This window comes from Pristis pectinata, chromosome 7 (genome assembly GCF_009764475.1).
Source record: "Pristis pectinata isolate sPriPec2 chromosome 7, sPriPec2.1.pri, whole genome shotgun sequence".
Taxonomy (NCBI): Eukaryota; Metazoa; Chordata; class Chondrichthyes; order Rhinopristiformes; family Pristidae; genus Pristis; species Pristis pectinata.
In genome coordinates, this window is record NC_067411.1 from 77,207,702 (window position 1) to 77,228,871 (window position 21,170).

The 21,170-nt window shown below is 38.7% G+C and overlaps 1 protein-coding gene across 1 annotated transcript in view; it reads right to left on the reverse strand.

Annotated features, from left to right (window-relative positions):
- The window catches only part of vps13a (vacuolar protein sorting 13 homolog A), a 283,508-nt gene that overhangs the window by 151,152 nt on the left and 111,186 nt on the right, over positions 1–21,170 (reverse strand). The window contains 9 exon segments of the mRNA XM_052020712.1: positions 1,526–1,650; positions 2,711–2,867; positions 3,435–3,582; positions 6,720–7,015; positions 7,195–7,362; positions 7,608–7,711; positions 10,827–10,943; positions 14,870–15,032; positions 20,067–20,126. Of these exon segments, the coding sequence (XP_051876672.1) occupies positions 1,526–1,650; positions 2,711–2,867; positions 3,435–3,582; positions 6,720–7,015; positions 7,195–7,362; positions 7,608–7,711; positions 10,827–10,943; positions 14,870–15,032; positions 20,067–20,126 (1,338 nt within the window).

Sequence of the window (21,170 nt, forward strand, 5' to 3'; positions counted from 1 at the left end):
CCAGGGGGAGGAGCACATGAAGACAGATGATAGGTGAGCCCAGGTGAGATGGGGGGAGAGATGTAATAAGCTGAGAGATGATAGGTAGAAGAAGCGAAGGAGGAGGAATCTGGTAGGTGAGGGCAGTGGACCATGGAATAAAGGGTGGAGGAAGGGAGGAGAGGAGATGGGCACGTCATCAAGGCAGGGGAAGGGAGCCACAGGAATAAGGGAAGGCAAAAGGAGTTTTGGGGGGGGGGGGGCTGGTGAGGGGAAGATGTACCTGATGGTAGAATCCCGTTGGAGGTGGTGGAAGTTGTGGAGAATGAGGTGTTGGATGTGGAGCCTCGTGGGGTGGTAGTTGAGGACAAGGGAAACCCTGTCCCTGTTATGTCGGTGGAGGGAGGTGGTGAGATGTGCGGGAGGTGGAGGAGATGACAGTAAGAGCAGCATTGATGGTGATGGAAGGGAAACCCCGGTTACTGAAAAAGGGCAACATCCTCGATAGAAATCTTTGATAGCTGGCAAGCTGCACCCCTAGCTTTTCCAGTTGTCAAAGGTGTCAAGGCTTCTCCATGTTTCTGATATCAAAAAAAGAACTTAAAATTTTTTATTTAAAACTTGCTGAAGTTAATTTATACTATCAACTCAAAGCACTAAATAATTAAACACATCAAAAAGGCCACACATTAAAGAAAACTGAACTTAGCTTATTTTTTTCTGCAGCCCTGCAATCCCTCTAAGGGTGTTGAAGCTTAACACCAGCTACACCAAAAAAATCTGAATAGTTGGCACTTACCTGCAAAATTCAGCACTGTGCGACGTTAAAGAATGTCCAGCACCAGATGCTGAAGGTTTAATTGTTACACAGTGATCACAACAAATGAAATCTATAACAACACAACTCCCAAGTAACTATTTAACAGGAGACGTAAAACAGTCACTTTGCAACTGATAAAATAATTCAAAAACTAATCTTTATATTGCCTCTAAAAATGATGTATTTTGTTTTAGTTCCAGGACGATGATAGCACCTATACCGAGTTTCCTTATTTGTCAAGGCTGTTCATTTATTGTCATACCATTAAGGAGATACAAAATGAAAATATTAATTTTCATAAATATTCTGCAACCCAATTGGAAACACAAGTTCTAGTCTCATGGTAACTGTATTTAAACTCATCCATTTCAGACTTTATTGGAATTACATTGTCACTGAATTTAGCTTCAAACATTGGCTTACTATAAATGTAACTATTTTCAAGAATAAAATATTAAACTGGAAATTAAAACGTGATTTTTTAAAATCAGATTTTTACTATGTTATTGACCTTTTCAGGTACCCTCCGTGATTTACAAATCTACTTTTCACTAATGAATGGTGAAATATATATATTACATATACTGAACTGAAATACCCTTAATGCATTTTGCTCAACAAGATGTCTTCCACAACTGCAACCATTTTGTAAATTCAGTAATACCTGTACTGATTAAAAAATGTTTTCTGCAGACGTTACATTTCCAAGAAAAAAAATTGCAGTACCGGGTTTACGGGTTGACTGTAGAGCATTAAAGACAGCTCATCCAAATTAAAATCCAACTTCAGTGTTGTCTTAAGTTTTACAGGTTTGTGTGTTTCTACAACAGCAGCAGTTATGACAGTTCTTCCTAAAAGAAAAATAATTGTGGCATCAGAAATTTTTTTGGATTTCCATGACAGTCTGAGAGCTCTAATTAGATAAAAGGTGATGGCAGGGCTCACAAGAGAAAGCAGAGGTGCTTAGCAATTATGGCTAAATATTGCAAATTCATCAGCCTTGTCTGCAGTATATATTTGCTGAGCCTTGCCATCTTTGAGGACAGTGATATTCTTAGAGCAGTCTCCTCTCAAGTTATTTAAGTGTCCTTCACACTTAGCCACCACATGTGGCAGGATTCTAGAGCTCAGATCTCAACTATTGGCTGTGAGAGTAATTAGCTCTATTGGCTACATGCTGTTTCAGCTGATCAGAATTCATATAATCCAACATTTTCACATTTGCCCTATTGGTTAAAAAACATCTGGTTCTTTACACTGAAAAGGAAGGAAGGGTCCAACTGACAACAATCCAAATGGAAAACTTGGTTATAGTTTATAGCCATGGTGTAGGTCATTTTGATAATCTAACAACTAAGAGCATTGCTCTTTGAAAGAGTCCCAAAAACACACAGATAAACATAACAGAAAATAATGTAAAAATGTAAGAGATCCATCAGCAAGGGTTAGTCATAAGTAATGATCTGTAAATGTTATTCAGTCACCGATTAATTAGGGATATCCTTTGCATTGGTTATGGTTTGGAATCGGAGGAACATGACTTTTTTTTTAAAAAGGTTGATCCATTTTAGTACATTATTTGCAATTTAACTGAGTGAAATCATGTCTTTTTATCTCAAGCAGGTTGTTTAATCCAATAGGAACTTGGTCTATCAGCACACAAGCTCATGGTAGGGGGAAAGTTCAAGGAGAAAACATTAAAATCTCATGGGACAAAGATCACATGGAATAAAGACAAGTGTGGCGATTCATTAAAAAAAACTTTACAGACTTTTCTATTACAGATGCTAAATTATTAATTATGCCTGGTGTTTGGTAAACACCTGTAGAAAATGACAGCAATTCTATCCATGGGTTCCAATCAAGGTTTGATCAATTATTTCAGCAGCAACACAATAATAAATAACAAACCTGCAGAATTTTGTGAAGGACTTGCTTTCTCATTGCCTGAATAATCCCTCTTTATATCATCTTGTACAGCCACAGAGTCAGAGTCAACTGAATTATCACCCAAATTTTCATTGAGAGTTTTCAGTATAATTATCAGATCATCTTGGCTGAGTACAACCTATGAAAATATAAAATATATTTATTGTTTGAAATTTGTCAATATACGATGTTATTTATAAAGGGCAAATAAGCTAAAAATATTGGTAAAACACATTCCTTCCACGCAAAGACAATCCTCATACCTCGTTTACTTTCAGAATATAATTAGTAGAGTGATATTTTGTTTTAAAACATATTACCAATTTTCATTGAGAACATAAAATGTGCATCTCATTCAATGGTAGGCCAAATATATTTGATATGTTGAGATATTTATGAAGTACAACAAATGCTGTAAAATGATAGCTTTCTTTAAATGATTATTCTTTTAAAAATAAAATCATTGAAAAGGCTGCACCATGCTCCATTCTCCAAAAATAAAGCTACATGGAAAACATTAGTGATGCTACTTAGAAACAAATTACAGAAGGGCATGAAAGGAAAGAGGAACAAAGAAAATATTTAACTATGCATTAGATAATTAAGTAAATAATTTAAATTTGAAATGTATTCATATTTTGAGACAGTTGGTGACTTGTGTTACATTATGAAATCTAACTAAAATTTTGAAAATGAATCTACTTACATGCAGAGGTTTCAGGGTTCCAAGAATTTTAATATCTGGAATTTCATGGTACCAAATTGCAGCCAAGTTGCGTTCAACAACAACTTCCAGATTAACAGGCTGAAGCAATAAAATTTCAGAGAGAAAAGTCCCATCCACAAATATTGACCTGATAAATTTGGCATGTTCAGAAAGAGAAACCAATCTGCTCTTAAAATTATGTAACAGAATACATGTACAATAGTTCTACTTCAATGGGTAATTTAAACAACTTGATGTACTTCACCCACAATGGTTAAACATTAGTTTGATTTGGTTTTGTAGCTAATAAGAAAAATGTGGTTATCATCATCAAGATTATTTTGGGCTTATATAGTCAAAATATTGGTTATTAAAAAGCACAACTAACAACAAATATAATTATAATAGAGAAAGCTAAAATATGAATACCATGCAGTTATCTTTACATTTCCTGCACATTAAGACTTTCCATGACAGAGGAATTAACCCACTTGATCACAACTTCAATCAAGGCAAGCCACAGCAACATTACCTGCTCCTAAAGAATGTTGTTTCAATTAAAATTGTGCTATTCAGGGACAAAGGCATAAGTAACTTTCCACACAAAGGTTGGAAGGGGCAGTAGTTAGTGCAGAATGGGGGTTTAGAAATGTGGAATTATTTTCTGCCAGTGGGCCATGGATGCTACAACAACTAGAGACTTCAATGCAATCCTAATCATCTTAAGGTAGCATCTAAGGTACAGTGAGGCTCACCTTCAAACTTATGACACTCAACCTAAAATTGCTTTCAACATTTTCTACAAAATTGAAGCATGTCTTTTCCAAAATCTTGCCAATTACAAGTTGCAGAAAAAAACCAGAAAGATAAAATTTAAGTTCCATATTTCTTAGTCACAAGCACAAATATTTGTTTAAACCTAAAATTGGGTTGTGTTCTTTTATTTTACAGCACATACTGCCAAGGTTGCAGAATCAATAAATGTAATCACAATATCTATGTAGGTGTTAAACTACCAGGTGTCATGCTGCATCTCATGGGTAGCTCTTTTGATTAAGTCTCAGAAGTTCTGGGTTCAAGTTCCACTCCAGATACTGGAGCACAGAATTATGATAACTTTTCATTTGTGAAGACTGTTATTGGAATTCTTCAACATGCTCAAACATGTTGAACCAACTGGTTTAACTGAGGCAGTGATATTCAATTATATGTGAAGTTCAAGGTTTAATGTGCAGTTGATTAGGCCTTAAAATTTTAAACCTACACAAAGGCTTTTCTGCAGCAATCTTCGCCATTGCAGAGTGGAGATCACAGAGGAAATGTGAACAAGTGAGAGTCTAAGAGCAAGAGTGTACCAAATAAAATGTCACAGTAGAAGTTTCTATAATTATTTACAAAAAACATGGTTGAACTGAGCATTGGCCCTATAGAAAAAACATAGAACGTGCAGCAGTACAGCACAGGAACAGGCCCTTCGCCCACTATGTCGGCATTAGCCATGATGCCAATCTAACCCCATCTACCTGCATGTGGTCAGTGTCCCTCTATTGAGAGTCTGAAGAATTAATGATGGAAAATAAGGAGATGGAAGACAAGTTAAACAGGCATTTTCCATCCGTCTTCACTATAAAGGATATAAATAACACAAATAGCTGGAAATCCAGAACTGGAAAAGGGATGAAAATCAGGAAAACAATTATCACCAAGCAGTACTAAGCAAATTGTTGGAACTGCGAGCTGACAAGTCCCTAGATCCTGATGAACTTCATTCTCTGGTCTCAGAAGTGGCTAGTGAGATACCTGATGCATTGGTTTTAATTTTCCAAAATTGCCTGATTTGGGGAAGATTTTATTGGATAGGACAAATTTAGCTCCTTTATTCAAAAAAGGGGGAAAAAAAAGTGAAAACTACAGGCCAGTTAGCTTAACAGCTCTTGTAGAGAAAATGTTACAACCCATGACAACAGATGTTATAACATCACACCTCAAAAATTATAGATAAATCAGGCAAAGTCAGCTGGTTTCGTGGAACAAAAATCATGTTTATCTTACTGAAATTCTTTGAAGTAGTAACATGTGCTGTGAAGAAAAGAGAACCTGGGGGGTGTACAATATTTAGAAGGTACTTGACAAGGTGCCACATCAAAGATCATTGTGGAAAATAAAAGATCAGTTTCAAGGTAACATATTGACATTGATCAGCTTACACAACAATAGGCAGAAACACATCTTTCCAAGCAGGAAGAAAGAGCGGTACACCACAGTGATTGGTGATGGGGCCTCAACATTATACAATTTATAGAAATGGCTTGGATGAAAGTACTGAAGGTATGATTGCTAAATTTGATGATAGATAGGAAAGAAAGTTGGAAAGAGGATCAAAGGAGGCTATAAAAAGGGATATAGATAGGTTAAGTGAGTGGGCAAAAATCTAGCAAATATAACATATAAAAATGTAAAATTGCCCAGTTTGGCAGAAGAATAGAAGGTGTATTATCTTACTGGTGAGAGAGTTAGAGGTCTGTGATGCAGAAGAGTCTGGGTATCCTGGTGTATGATTCACAAAAGCAGGTGCAATAAATGAGAAACCTAACAGAATGCTTCTGCTCATTGCAATACAAAAGTAGGGAGGTTATATAGGGATTGGAGAGACCATATCTTGAGAACTAGTCTCCTTATACAAGGAAGGGTGTAAAATGGATTGAAAATAATCCACAGCAGGTTTATTAGACTGATGCTTGGAATGGGCAGGGTGTGTTGTGACAAAGGATTGAACAGGCTAGACTTGCATCTGGCAGAGTTTAGAAGAGTGGGAGGGGACAGGATTGAAACATAAAATGGGGTCTTGACAATATTGCAAGATTCTAATATTGCAACAGTGATGATAATTCAAAAATGTTTCATTGGTTGTAAACAATTGTCTCTCTCAAAGCAATGTAAACACAAATGCAATTTCCTTTTTACTTTAATCTTGAATTAATTGTAATGTTGTGAATTGATTTTTTGGATATTGAAGTACATTTCAGTAAGACAACGAAAGTTATCATAATGCTGTACATCTGGAAACAGATTTATCAATTTCAGCACATTTTCCACATATAAAAATTCTGGACCTCCATTTAGAAAGAAATACTAATGAATGATTGCTTATTTGATGCAGAAGAGAACTTACAAGTTTTGGAACAAAAGGAGAAATGACAAATGAGAAATTATGATCTGGAATTATGAGAGGGAGGTAGTGAATGCATGCTATATCTTTTTATATTGTTTATGAATATTCTATACCTGTACAATTTCAGCTCACGTAGCCAGATTTTCATGGAATCAATAACCGGTGGCACATTATTGTAATCTTTTTGTTTAATCATTGAGAAATTGTTCTGTATAATGATAACACCAAAATCTGCAACAACAACATTTTCAGAAGTAGGAGATTGAGGAACAACAACTACAGGTGCATTGATTTGAATATCCAGCGACATTCTGGTGCTCCGTTCTGCAAGATCCTTCACTCCAGAAGCTGCTTGGGCAGTTGCCTCAGTCACAGCTTCTCTGGCAGTTTGGAAAGTATTTATGAAAGCCTTTTCAAATAAAAATACAATATATTGTTACCAGCAGAAACAACATGCAAGGTATGAAAAAAGAACACAAATACAAATAGTGCACACTTGCAATGAAAACAAGACTTGGTTCAAAGCTATGAAAAATGTTGTACAACAGGAGTTCTATATAGCTTTTAATTAACACAGAATTTCCTTACCAATAATGAAGATACAAATTTTTTCACAAAGATGACTTGAATACAGCCAACAGTCAATCTAATAGAACTATCAACAACATTCAGATCAGTATAGGCAGCACCTTCTGTAGCATCCACATAAGTTGTCATTTTAAAGCTGAAAACCTCTTTTCCAGTAAGGGATACAACCTTAAAATAGAAAAAAATTGAATTAAAAGTAAATGCTTTTTAAAAAATATTTGCAGCATTAAGCAGAGGGCGAGTGTCAAAATAGCCAAAATAGTTAAGACCCCAAATATTGCACATCCTATTTTTTTAAAAACATCTGATCCAATGGTCAAAATGGATGAACTCATACATTTTAACATAGCTCCCAGATATTTCAATAACACAGAGTGAATTAGTGTACTTTAAAACAGAACATTAAGAAATACCTCCTTGTAGGCTGCATCTTCTTCAGCATCCAAAACTACAATATTCTTCAGTTTTGTGGTTACTTCAGTAGATGTCTTCCTCAAAACCACCACAGCATCAAGACCTAACCAAATGTATTTAACATTTTGTAAGATTCAGTAAACATTATAAATTATCGTTAGCACAATAGTCACACTCACTAACATCAGGGAATGTGAGAAGAATAAAATGGATTAGGGTAAGATTCTTGTAATGAGGCTTGATGGTTGGCATGGACTTGGTAGGCTGAAGGTCCCGTTTCCCTGCTGTATCTTTCTGACAGAATGGGAAACAGGCAGATTATAAATACTTCACAGGGGGAGTTAAAGAGGAAATGAGAGTATTAAAAAACCATGGCAGCAAACACAAAAGGGAATCCAATAACGTTCTACAGGACTGTGAAGGGGAAGTCATTCACTGAGGCTAAGGGCATGTCTGAGGTACTAAATGAGTACTTTTCCATCAGTCTTCACCAGAAAAAGATGTTCTCAGCAAAGGTAAATATAACCCAAGGAAAAAAAGGTGTAGTCCATTCAGCCCCTCGAGCCTGCTCCACCACCAAATACAATCATGACTGACAATTTATCTCAATATTGTACTTCCTCTCCTCATCCAGTCTGTTCAACTCAGTCAGACCTGTGCAAGTTTCAATTACAGCACCCCTCATTCTTCTAAATTCTAGTGGTTCAAATCTTGTAGCTTTTCCCCTCCTTTTTTTTCTACCATGTGCATTACCTCAGGAAAAGCATGTTTGGGCATGCTTAATTAAACCCATGAATAGCAATGACACACAGCACAAAACTGACAAATTGGCAGGCAAAGGTGAATTTTAAATTAGTAATTTGTTTTGTAGATGGAACCAGAAGTAATACTCATCTCTTCCAATGTCAAATTACTGAAATTTCACAACAAAAATCATTGACCTGAAACGTTAATTGTCTCTCTCTCTCCGCAGATGTTATCAGAGCTGCTGAGTATTTTTAGCATTTTCTGTTTTATGGCTTAATACAAAGATGGCCATAAAATGGATGAAAAACAGTCAAAATAGTTAAGAACCAAGGAAAGCACCAAACTTATGAAAATTCAGTTCAATTGATGCAATTACTATACACAAGATGCAAGAACATTTAAGCAGGGGAAATTCAGTTTTTAACATGACATATTGAATCCATGGAAGTGCAGAACAGGAAACTTAAAGATTTTGTGATAGCAATTTATAAAAAAAAGAAAAAAATTACAATAAACTACCAGAAAAAAGAGATCTCAGTGTATCTGAAAATCTAGTCACAATTCAAAAAAATCTTCGCAAGCAAAAAGGAATCTTATCTATGAAAGCACAAGGCAGAGTACAGATGCTGGAAATCCAGAGCAACACAAAGTACTGGAGGAACTCAGCGGGTCAGGCAGCATCTATGGAGGGAAATGGACAATCGACATATCGGGCCAAGACCCTTCCTCAGTACAGGAAAGAAAGAGGGGAGGCAGCCAGTATAAAAGAGTGAGGTGGGAGGAAGGGATGTAGCAAGAGCTGGCAGGTGATAGGTGAATCCAGGTGAAGGGGGGAAGATAGGCAGGTGGAGGAGTGGGAATGATGTAAGCTGGGAAGTGATAGGTGGAAGAGACGAAGGGATGAAGAAGATGGAATCTAATAGGAGAGGACAGTGGACCATGGAATAAAAGGAACCGGAGGGAGGAAACGTGTGGGTGATGGGCAGATCGAGAGGCCAGGGGGGGCAAAGGGGAGTGGTTACTAGAAGCCAGAAAAGTCTCCTTGGTTGTAGACTACCAAGGCAGAAAATGAGGTGCTGTTCCTCTGATCTGTGTCTAGCCTCAAACTTGGCAGTAGAGGCAGCCATGGACAGATAAGACAAGATATCTTTATTAGTCACATGTACATCAAAACACAGTGAAATGCATCTTTTGCGTAGTGTTCTGGGGGCAGTCCACAAGTGTCGCCGCACTTCCAGCGCCAACCACAACCTCCTAACCCATACGTCTTTGGAATGTGGGAGGAAACTGGAGCACCCAGAGGAAACCCCCGCAGACACGGGGAGAACGTACAAACTCCTTACAGGCAGCGGTCAGAATTAAACCCGGGTCACTGGCACTGTAATAGTGTTACGCTAACCACTACACCACCATGCCAGACTTGTCAGTGCAGGAATGGGAAGTAGAATTAAAATGGCTGGCCACCGGCAGATCCTGGCTGTTACAGTGGATGGAGCGAAGATGCTACACAAGACGCTACAGAGAGTGGTGGACTCAGCCAGTTGAATTACTTCCCACCATTAAGAACGCCTGCAAGAGACAATGTCACAGGAAAGCGACATCCATCATTAAGGATCCCCACCATCCAGGCCATGCCTTTTTCTCATTGCTGCCATTAGGCAGGAGATACAAGATCCTGAAGACCCACACCTCAAGGATCAACAATAGATTCTTCCCCAGTGCCATCAGGTTCTTAAACCAACCTGAAAAATCATAATACTACCTTGGACAATATTTCCTTTTTCTCTCCCTCATCTTGCACTAATATCATTATGTTTATTTTGTTGTGCAAGTTATGTACAAGTTTGTTAATTTATGTTTGTCATGTGTATAATGTACTGTGCTGCAAAAAGCTAATTTTCATGACATTTATACCCTGGATATGACAATTAACTAGAACTTGAATTAGTGAATAACTTGCTCTCAGAATAAGGCATTAAAAAAGGCAATTTGAATGCATGAATGCCACAATTCAAAAGTAGACAGCAAACTAATAGAAGAAAACATTGACATTTGTCAGAGAAAGCTGGTTTAAAGCACATTTTGAAGCACTTTAGATCGCTTTATTTAAACCCTTGACCTTTGCTATATCTAATCTGGAAATCTCTGCACCTGATGAATGGAAACAGCAGAAAAATCATTAATTTCCCTCTGTGGCCGTCTTTGTTCTCACATTTCATTCACCCTCATTAAAGTCCCCTAAAAAAAAACTCAAATTTTTAAAATATTCTTCTCAGCTTGCTGCTGGATATCAATATCCAAAACCTACAAGTGAATCTTAAATTAGATTTCTAAACCACTAAATATGGTAAATAAAGTTGCAACATAAAATATTATGGACTTTGCATTGATCCTCTGAGAAAATCTGATTTACATCATGCAGTTTTAAAAATGTCTGTATTTATCATAAAAATGTTATCATAGTTACTTACCTTCAATGCTTACTTCTGCAATTCTTTTGTTTTGATCACTGATGAAAATTTTCAGAAGTGCCAATTCTGCATAACTATGAATGTTGATCAGATCATCCATACTCGATTTTTTAGAAGCTGCAAGGAAGCAGAAGAACATGACCAGCTGAATATGATATAAGTAAATAAAAGCTATTCAAAGCAAAAAATAAAAGACATAACCTAACGACAACTTGGGTACACTGACACAATATATGGAGAATGAGATTAGCAGATTGACAGATGAAGATACAGGCTGAAGGACAACTGTCGTGATCTGTAATCTCACATGGAGGGTGGAATGTCATGAGGAGGTACATCTGTCAAAGTTGGGAGATGAGATCTTGGGAGACACAACATAATTTTTACACACGTACGTCTTCAGTGTGTGGATGTGGCTTCTCGGAACATATAATTTTGGAAACGCAACCAAAGCAAAGGATAGCAAAAGAATATTCTTTTCTCTTTAAGATGCTTTCTGGAGTAGGCAGTTAGTGAGAATAAAATACACACAACATAATCATTCAAAATGAGCCAAATTATAATGCAATCACAAGTACTTTCCATTTTTCCTCATGCTCTTGGATTAAATTATAGCAAGGCACATTTTTAGCTGACAACTCATTTATGGCTGTTAGCTGGTAAACAAACAAATTTATAACTGTCAATATCTCAATACCACTTATCTTTATTATGAATGCTCTCATTGGCTCGAAAGGTCCCAGACTAACTTTGGACAAGCCTTATCTCCAACCTTCATTTGTCCCCATGTCAATGGATCACAAATTCATTGAAAATTGTTTTCAAGCTTCCGGCTTGAACCTAGTTTTATCAGGTTTCCACATCTGTTGCACCAATGCAGTGCAACAACACCTCCTTCACATGGTTAACTACCGTATCCTCCACCAACAGTTCACTTCCTTTGATAGCTTAATAGGATTGGTTTTACTTGTCTCAACTACAGCCTTAACTCCCTGAAAAGCATCAATTCCATCCTAGCATCTTCTGAGTTCCCAAGGATCAGTTCTTGGAAGTATAGCTTTCTTGCTGTTTTTGTGTTTTATTTTACCCTTATGTTCTCTATTATAAATATCACCTCCATACCACTGTCCACATCAGTCCATCCACTATTGAAATGTTCACTACTTTCTCATATCCAAATTTGACGATTTCAATGTTGGTGGCTAGTCTGTCATCCTCCACCCTCAAATTGTTAGCTCATCTAAAAACTGCCACTTTCCTATACTGCAACAACTCCTGCGTATATATTCACTCTAAATACACAACTGCTCCCATTCTTGTTGGCCAGCAGTTAAATGAGCCAAACTATAATGCTGGTCAATAAGACAAGATGTGCCTTGCTATAATTTAATCAAAGAGCACGAGGAAAATTGGAAGTTACTTGTAATTGCATTATAGCTTGGTTCCCTCATATCCTCTCTAAATTTCTTCTCCCTTACCCTAAAGCCCTCTAGTTTTATGAGGGACACCACCTTCATCCAGAGTGGAGATAAGTACCTGGAATGCGTGGCCTGATATAGTGCTTGCAGCTGGGTTGCTAACAGCATTTAAGTGTCCAGATGAGCACTTGAATCACTCTGGCATAGAGGGTTATGGACCAAGTGCCAGATGAAGGGATTAATACAGAAGGGTGCACTCTGGTCTGAACGAATTCGGCCGAATGGTCTGTTTCCATGCTGTATGATTCTCTGTGATATTATCTTACAACCAGCTAGCAGTTACTTGTTTCCAATATTTAAAAGTAACCCCAATAGCCTCTTGAAAATGTGGATATATTTCAGCCTAGAAATTGTCATTATAGGTATGCTATGTAATCAATGCACTGACAATCCTTTTGGTTGTGGATCACGTGCTGCAAACTTCATGAGTGCCACTGAATTATGTTAAGAATTGTTTGATGTGGGACATCCTTTAGAAGTTATAGAGCTGGCACATAGTATTACAAAGATCTAGTCTTCAAATTATTCATGTGCAATTACTGCAGTAATCAAGCAGGAACTGCCACGCGCAAAGATCAGAGGCTACCAGCTCACAGCAGGAGAGAGGTGTTTTGGAAATTAACATGACAATCTATTCTATTGACTGTTGTACAAAGATACTTTCTTAAATAATATAGCATACATCAATACTTGAGGGCACCTGAAACCAGCCATCAGGTGTGGGGCACCTGAGTTTTGTACCATTGTAAATCACAAAAAGGAAACAATGGATCAATGTGTATGTTAATCAGACTACATTGAAACACCCAGAATGAGATCAGGGAAGCGGTTCACACTTGCTATCCTGTCACTTAACACATAGTCATTAACGTATTTTGTGCTGTCAATCAATATTTCAGGTGTCTATGTGTATCAGAGAACTATTCCCAAATACAGTGGTAAAAGAAGTCTATTTTGGGTACCTGGATTCCCAAAGGTGTTTGGATATTCAGAGGTGTCTTGTCAGTTGAGATGTGCTCCCAGTGTAAACATGTCATTCTTTGGAACAACATGTCTATGCCCAAAAATATTGAAGTAAACTATATAACTGAAGCTCTAATTACCTGCTGTGTCTACCTGGAGCATAAAACCTCAATGTACTTTGAGTTCAGAGATTTTTATGAGAGATTCTTTCAACAGATTTCTTCCTGAATGTCTGCTTATGCTGAAGCAAAACCTATTACATCTACATCTGTTTCCCGTGTGGCTCATTCAAAGTCACAACATTTACTTTTGAAAATTTGCCAATCGGAACAGAGGTCATATGCCTTACAACAAATTTGCGAACCTGTCTCATGGTGGGAGGTGCCTGGCTGAATTTTCATTTGGTTGTTATCATATTACATTTGGTACAAACTACATTTTCAATTGCATAACATTGAAAATAAACAAGGCATGCTATCCAATTTCCAGACTTGTATCTGCAGCAATACTCTAATATACTGTCCTCTCTTCAAAGGATGAGATTGTTCAAGCAAGACATACTTTTTTTTTGAGTTTATATCAAATATAGCATATTATATATTTTGTGTACAAATTAAGTTCAGCCAAACTGCCTACGTGAATGTTGACTTGCATAGTCCCTGAATGGAAATTAGATGGCACCTTCCTGAACGTCAACTGTCAACTCTAATTTCAGATTGAGGATGATGGTAAAAGTTTCAATCAGCAGTGGATGAACAGCACTCACCATTCATTTATGCTTACTGCTGCAGTGCCTTATTGAGAGATTTTGTGCAGCAAAGTCTATGCAACACAGCACCCTCTGCTGGGGATCTAGAGTGCTACAGATTTCATTTGATTGCATACTAGCTCTATGATTTAATGCATTCAGGAGCATCCAATGCAACTTAGAAATGACTGCAAAAAGAGCCGACTTCGAAGAGAAGCTATTGTAGATTACTTTTGGGTATTTTGGTCAAATGTTTGGAATTCAGAAGTGGGATGCACCATGAAAAATCTGATTATAACATTCTCCAGTTTATACAAGTTAGTTGCAAGGCAGTGTTACTAAAGTGAAGAGAAGCAACCACTTCGCCACAACATTACAGAAACAGTGCACCTAGAAACCAGGATACCCTTGTACTAAACTCCATAATGTCATAGCGCTACTAAAGAAACAAAAATGCCTTTACTGCTAAAAGAATTGGTGGTATTAAGACACATGGACAATGAAATATCAAGTAGAATCATTCATCAAGTCCAAGATAACTTATTGAGACCAATTACTGCAGCTCCAATATTTTATTAAACAAAAGAAAGACTTTTCTAATGCTTCACTACTTCCGATCACAAGCTGAAAACATTAATAGACACAATCAGGAGCGAACTGGACTTGCTCGTTATGTCAATTCTAGTTGAACCTATTGTCATTCAATCTGAAATATACAAAATAATTGCGAGCTACTGGCACACTTGATAATGCAACCCAAGTGCAAACAGTTTCAAACAGAAAGTGGAATTTGAAACAAAAATACAGGTACTTTCTTCAGCAAAAAGTGAAAAACAGGGATAAGTTTTTCTTACATGATTTTTTCTTTGCAAAGACCTCTTTCTTCTCCTCAATGGCAGGGACTTGTTCATCTAAACTGGCCTTGCTTTCAGAATGTGGGATAAGACTCTTCAGGAAATGAATGGAATTCAGCAGAGTTTCAGTGTGTAAATGGACATCCAGAGAAGAAATGTTTGCCTAAAATAAAACATAATAACAAAGGACAATTCTGAGATTAAATTCTCAAAGTCCGATCCACTATGTAGAGAGAAAAAAGCGGTAACTTTAAAACATGAACCATCCATGAGCAAACTCAATTTAGACAATATTCATTGATTCAGTTCTAACACAACTGATCTTATTTATGCCTCTTAACAATAAATTTACACAGCCATTTCCTTCTCAACTGCCTGTATATCAAAGTTTGTATTTCTGCATTCCACTAAATATTGGAAAAATATAAAATACATCATATTGCTAAGCAGATACTCCATTTCATATCATCACTAAAATAAATTACTCAAATTGCCATCTGTGCATGGGGAAACTATTTCACCATAAAATATGGTATAGAAAAGTTAATCCAAGATGCACCCTTTACGGGAGCAGAGATCAAATGTAGGCTTCAGAAGAAGCTCTTCAATAACTAGCCAAATGAAGTCGGATTCATGTTTTAGTCATTCTCTCCCTTTCGCATGCCAACTTGGAGCAACCATTATATATCCAGCTTAGCACTTTCCAAATATTGATTGGCACCTACTTAGTGCCAAAGGTTTAGATGGGGCGGAGTTTGTTAAGTGTGTCCAGGACAGATTCCTGACACAGTATGTTGACAGGCTGACTAGAGGGAATGCCATATTAGATCTAGTTTTAGGTAATGAACCGGGACAGATAACAGATCTATCAGTGGGTGAGCATTTGGGGACAGTGACCATTGCTCCATAACCTTTAGAACTGTCATGGACAGGGATAGGAGCAAAGAGGGCGGGAAGATATTTAATTGGGGAAAGGCGAATTATGAGGCTATAAGGCGAGAACTTGGGACTGTAAATTGGGATGACATTTTTGAAGGGAAATGTACTATGGAGATGTGGCAGACAAGGAATGGCAGGGTGAAGGAACCGTGGGTGACAAGAGAGGTGGAACAACTAGTTAGGAAGAAGGCGGCAGCATAAGGTGTAAGCAGCAAGGATCAGACAGGACTCATGAGGAATATAGAGTAGCAAGGAGGGAACTTAAGAAGGGGCTGAGGAGAGCAAGAAGGGGACATGAAAAGGCTTTGACGAGTAGGGTTAAGGAGAATCCCAAGGCTTTTTACTTGTACGTGAAGAGCAGAAGCATGGCTAGAGTAAAGGTGGGTCCGATTAAAGACAAAGGTGGGAAGATGTGCCTGGAAGCTGTGGAAGTGGGTGAGGTTCTCAATGAATACTTCTCTTCAGTATTCACCAAGGAGAGGAGTCTTAAGGACACTGAGGACAGTGTTGCTAAGGGTAATGTTCTAGAGCATGTAGACATCAAGAGAGAGGATGTGTTGGAGCTGTTAGAAAATATTAGGACAGATAAGTCCCCGGGGCCTGATGGAATATTCCCCAGGCTGCTTCGAGAGGCGAGGGAGGAGATTGCTGAACTGTTGGCTAGGACCTTTTGAGTCCTCGTTGTCCACGGGGATGGTAGCAGAGATTTGGAGGGTGGCGAATGTTGTCCCCTTATTCAGAAAAGGTAGTATGGGCAGTCCATGGAATTACAGACCAGTAAGCCTTACGTCTGTGGTGGGTAAGCTCTTAGAAAGGATTCTAAGAGATAGGATCTATGAGCATTTAGAGAATCATGGACTAATTAGGGACAGCCAGCATGGCTTTGTGAAGGGAAGATCTTGCCTCTCAAGCCTGATAGGGTTCTTTGAGGAGGTGACCAGGAAGATTGATGAGGGTTGTGCAGTGGATGTGGTCTACATGGATTTTAGTAAGGCATTTGATAAGGTTCCGCATGGTAGGCTTCTTCAGAAGGTCAGAGGCCAAGGGATCCAGGCAGGCTTGCCTGTAGAAAGCAGAGAGTTGTGGTGGAGGTAGTGCATCTGGATTGGAGGGCTGCGACTAGTGGTGTCCCACAGGGATCGGTGCTGGGACCTCTACTTTTTGTGATATTTATTAATGACTTAGATGAGGGGGTGGAAGGGTGGGTTAGCAAGTTTGCAGATGACACAAAGATCAGTGGTGTTGTGGATAGTGTGGAGGGCTGTCGAAGCTTTTAGAGGGATATTGATAGGATGCAGAGCTGGGCTGACAAGTGGCAGATGGAGTTCAATCCGGAGAAGTGTGAGGTGGTACACTTTGGAAGGACAAATTCCAAGGCGGAATATAAGGTAAAAGGCAGGATTCTGGGGAGTGTAGAGGAGCAGAAGGATCTGGGGGTTCATATCTACAGATCACTGAAAGTCGCCACACAGCTAGATAGGGTAGTTAAGAAAGCTTATGGGATGTTAGTTTTCATAAGTCATGGGATCGAGTTTAAGAGCCGCAAAGTAATGATGCAGCTTTACAAAACTCTGGTTAGGCCACACTTGGAGTACTGTGTCCAGTTCTGGTCGCCTCATTATAGGAAGGATGTGGAGGTGTTGGAGAGGGGGCAGAGGAAATTTACCAGGATGCTGCCTGGATTATGAGGAGAGACTAAAGGAGCTAGGGCTTTACTCATTGGACAGGAGGAGGATGAGAGGAGACATGATAGAGGTATACAAAATATTAAGAGGAATAGATAGAGTGGACAGCCAGCGCCTCTTTCGCAGGGCACCAATGCTCAAAACAAGAGGACATGGCTTTAAGGTAATGGGTGGGAAGTTCAAGGGAGATGTCAAAGGAAGGTTTTTCACCCAGAGAGTGGTTGGTGCATGGAATGCGCTGCCTGGGGTGGTGGTGGAGGCTGATACATTGGTCAAGTTCAAGAGATTGTTAGATAAGCATATGGAGGAATTTAAGACAGGGATATGTGGGAGGAAGGGGTTAGGTAGTCTCAGGTGTGGTTTGAAGGGCGGCACAACATGGTGGGCTGAAGGGCCTGTATTCTTCTATGGTTCTATGGTTTAGTTCACCAGCCTAATGTTCCTAGAGCAGGAGCATCTCTATAATTTCACTGTCAAATCTTTTGAGGGCTGAGTGTAGCTATATGGTCTATAGTTTGATTAGAATTGTCAGTAACATTTTGCAGACCTCCTAGTATCATGTAGCTGTAGCAACCATGCCCCATACACCCCCAATTTGGACCCCTCTATATTTTATGCTACAGATCAAAACCACAACTTCAATTTACAAATTTATTTCTTGCTGTAACAAATAGCCTACCATTCTCTGCCCAGAGGAATACAATGTACCAAAATATCCAAAATGCATTCTGCACAGGTTAATGGCTGAATACTTATCATTCTTACCACTTGTGTCGCATGAATATTATTTGCAACTCATCATGTGATCTTTGTCTTGTTGCAAGAAAGCATGTACTGGTTCATTAACAGAACATTGACATTTTGACTCAGACTTTTCACTGAAACCCCCAAGATAGTTTGTCTCACTGACTGCACCACCAGAAAAAGCCTGCCTTCACTTCTTTCCTAGCTTCTCATTCTCCTCTGCTGCTGGCAAGGGCAGTGCAAATGGTCACCAGGCTATGAAGGATGAACATGCAACCATGTAGAAAAAAAACCTCATTAGGATGTATATTTAATTTGAAAATGTAATCCAAATTCTAACACCAGCAATCCCTAGGGATGAGAGAATCCCATCTCCTCATGTATTGCAGTTTTTTCCCCTCAATGAGCTCCTCCAAATCAAATTACCAAACAGACCTGCAAGTGGCTGAGGATCCATTTTTGAGGATATGGGGGAAGGGGGCATAGGGAGGAAACTCCCTGTAATTCTGCAGCACACTATACATACATCATATTTTACATGCACCGTAAACATACCTTAATTCATCTCACACATGCCAACCAGAGACAATAACATTAAAAACATGTACATTAAACTAGTGATTAATACACAACCTACAATATTCAAAAACAAAAGTTCTAGTCCATTTTGTCATCCAAGGTCTTGGCTTGTAGCAGGAATGACCATAATATTTACCAATGGAGAGAAAAGATGTAGAGGTGGCATCCTCACCTTCCAGCATGTTTCATGACAGTTCTTACTCTCTACATGGTTTTTCTGTCCATTCAAAAATCCTTGCTACCTCTTAAAGTAGTTACCAATTTTTTTTAAAAACTAGAATGAAAACTATTTCCAGACACCATTAGCACTAACGCAAAAACAAGCTGCACAAAAGCTGTTTTGTGCATTTCGTTCTTTAGCTGTCTCAAAAATAAGTAATCATACAGTCCCAGAACCAGTAGAACCCTGCAAGATTCAATACATTTCAGAATACAAAACTGATACACGAGAGAGAGATATTATTCAAAGCACTTGGAGTATTGCATGCAGTTCTGGTTGCCCCATTACAGAAAGGATATGGAGGCTTTGGAGAGGGTGAAGAAGAGGTTTAACAGGATGCTGCCTGGATTAGAGGGTATTAGCTACAAGGAAAGGTTGGACAAACTTGGATTGTTTTCTCTACAACGGAGGCTGAAGGGAGACCTGATGGAAGTTTATAAAATTATGAGAGGTATAGATATGATAGACAGGCAGAATTTTTTCCCAGGATAGAAATGTTGAATACTAGTGGGCATAGATATGTAGTAAGAGGGGGAAGTTTAAAGGCGATGTGCAGGGAAATTTTTTTTTTATTTATAAACACAGAGTGGTAGGTACCTAGAACGCACCTCTAGGGGTGGTAGTGGAACAAAATAAGATAGTGGCGTTTAAGAGGCTCTTTGATAGGCCCATGAATATGTATGGACTGGAGGGATATGGATCACGTGCAGGCAGAAAGAATCAGTTTAATTTGGCATCATGCTCAGCACAGACATTGTGGGGCCTGTTCCTGTGCTGTACTGTTCTATGTTGTATGTTCAAATCTAATATGGTCCATCCAAAGATGAAGAAGTTACTAAAAAGAACAGACAACACAAGAAATGTCTTTCAAAGTCTTGATGCAAAAATCAAATGGCAATCATCTCTACTCTCCAAGGTAACTTCCCAGGTTTTTAAGTTGGCAGCTCAAAGCAATTAACGCTCCAAAAGCACTCCATCTGTTCCAGGTAACAGTGATCATGGACATTCAATGGTTCCGTGGAAAGTTTACCTTGATGAGTTGCTCCGTATTGTTGTAGCTGGTTGCGAACTCTGGTCCATTTCGGTCAGCCTGAAAAATCCATGTTAATCATTTTTATTTATATTTGAAGTGCCACAATACAACTCCAAGACATGAATTAGATATGATAAAGGAATGGGTTTCACACATTGTTAATGCAGAAAGAAGCTATCATTGACATCTTCTTAAAATGCAAACCAGAGATCAAGTTCTTAAAAATCTGTTAATGCCATGTTAGTTTAATAAATGGGGCAGAACTTGTCAGAGTGAACCACCCACATCACCACTGAACTGTGCCACATACTTGGCTTTTGCAGATCTGCCAGTATCGCCTTGACAATGTAATTACAACCCTAAATGGCATGGAGAATGGGGAGGGAAGGAAGGGGGGGGGGGGGGGGGAGAAAGGGTTAGAACACAAGAAAATAGGAGTAACAATAAGCGATTTGGCCCTCATTCATTATCATGGCTGATCTGTCTGCCCCAGGCTTCAACTCCTCTTCTGTGCTGATTGCTCATAACTCTCAATTCCCTTATCTTTCAAACTCCATAAATATTTCCAATGATCTGGCCTCCACAACTCTCAAGGGTGGAGAATTTGAGAAACTCAATGACATCAGCAAGAAGAAACACCTACACACCTGTTTTAAATCATCACCCTCTCATCTTGTAATTTTGCCCCCTTGATCAAGACTCGGCCATGAGTAGAGTCATCTCAACATCCATCCTGTCATATCCCCTTCGATTCTTAGGTTTCAATTAAGTCATCTTTTATTTTTCGAAATTCGAAAGAATACAAATCCAACTGTATTAGCCACTTGTGAAAGGACAACCCTCTCATCCCAGGAATTAGTCAAGTGAATCCCTTTTAGTCTGCCTCCATTCTGAGTAAGTCCTTCCCTAAAGGAGGGGACCAAAACTGTGTAGATTACTCAAATTACGGCCTCGCTTGCAACAAAGAGGTGGGGTTATGGTTAACGGGCAAGTAGGAAGGAACATGAGCACTTGAGTTTTGCACAAGCAGTTTCACAGAAAGTCAGGTTCTAAAACCCAGGCAGGGCACTGTTAGAACAGCTGAATTTGGAGAAGACAAAA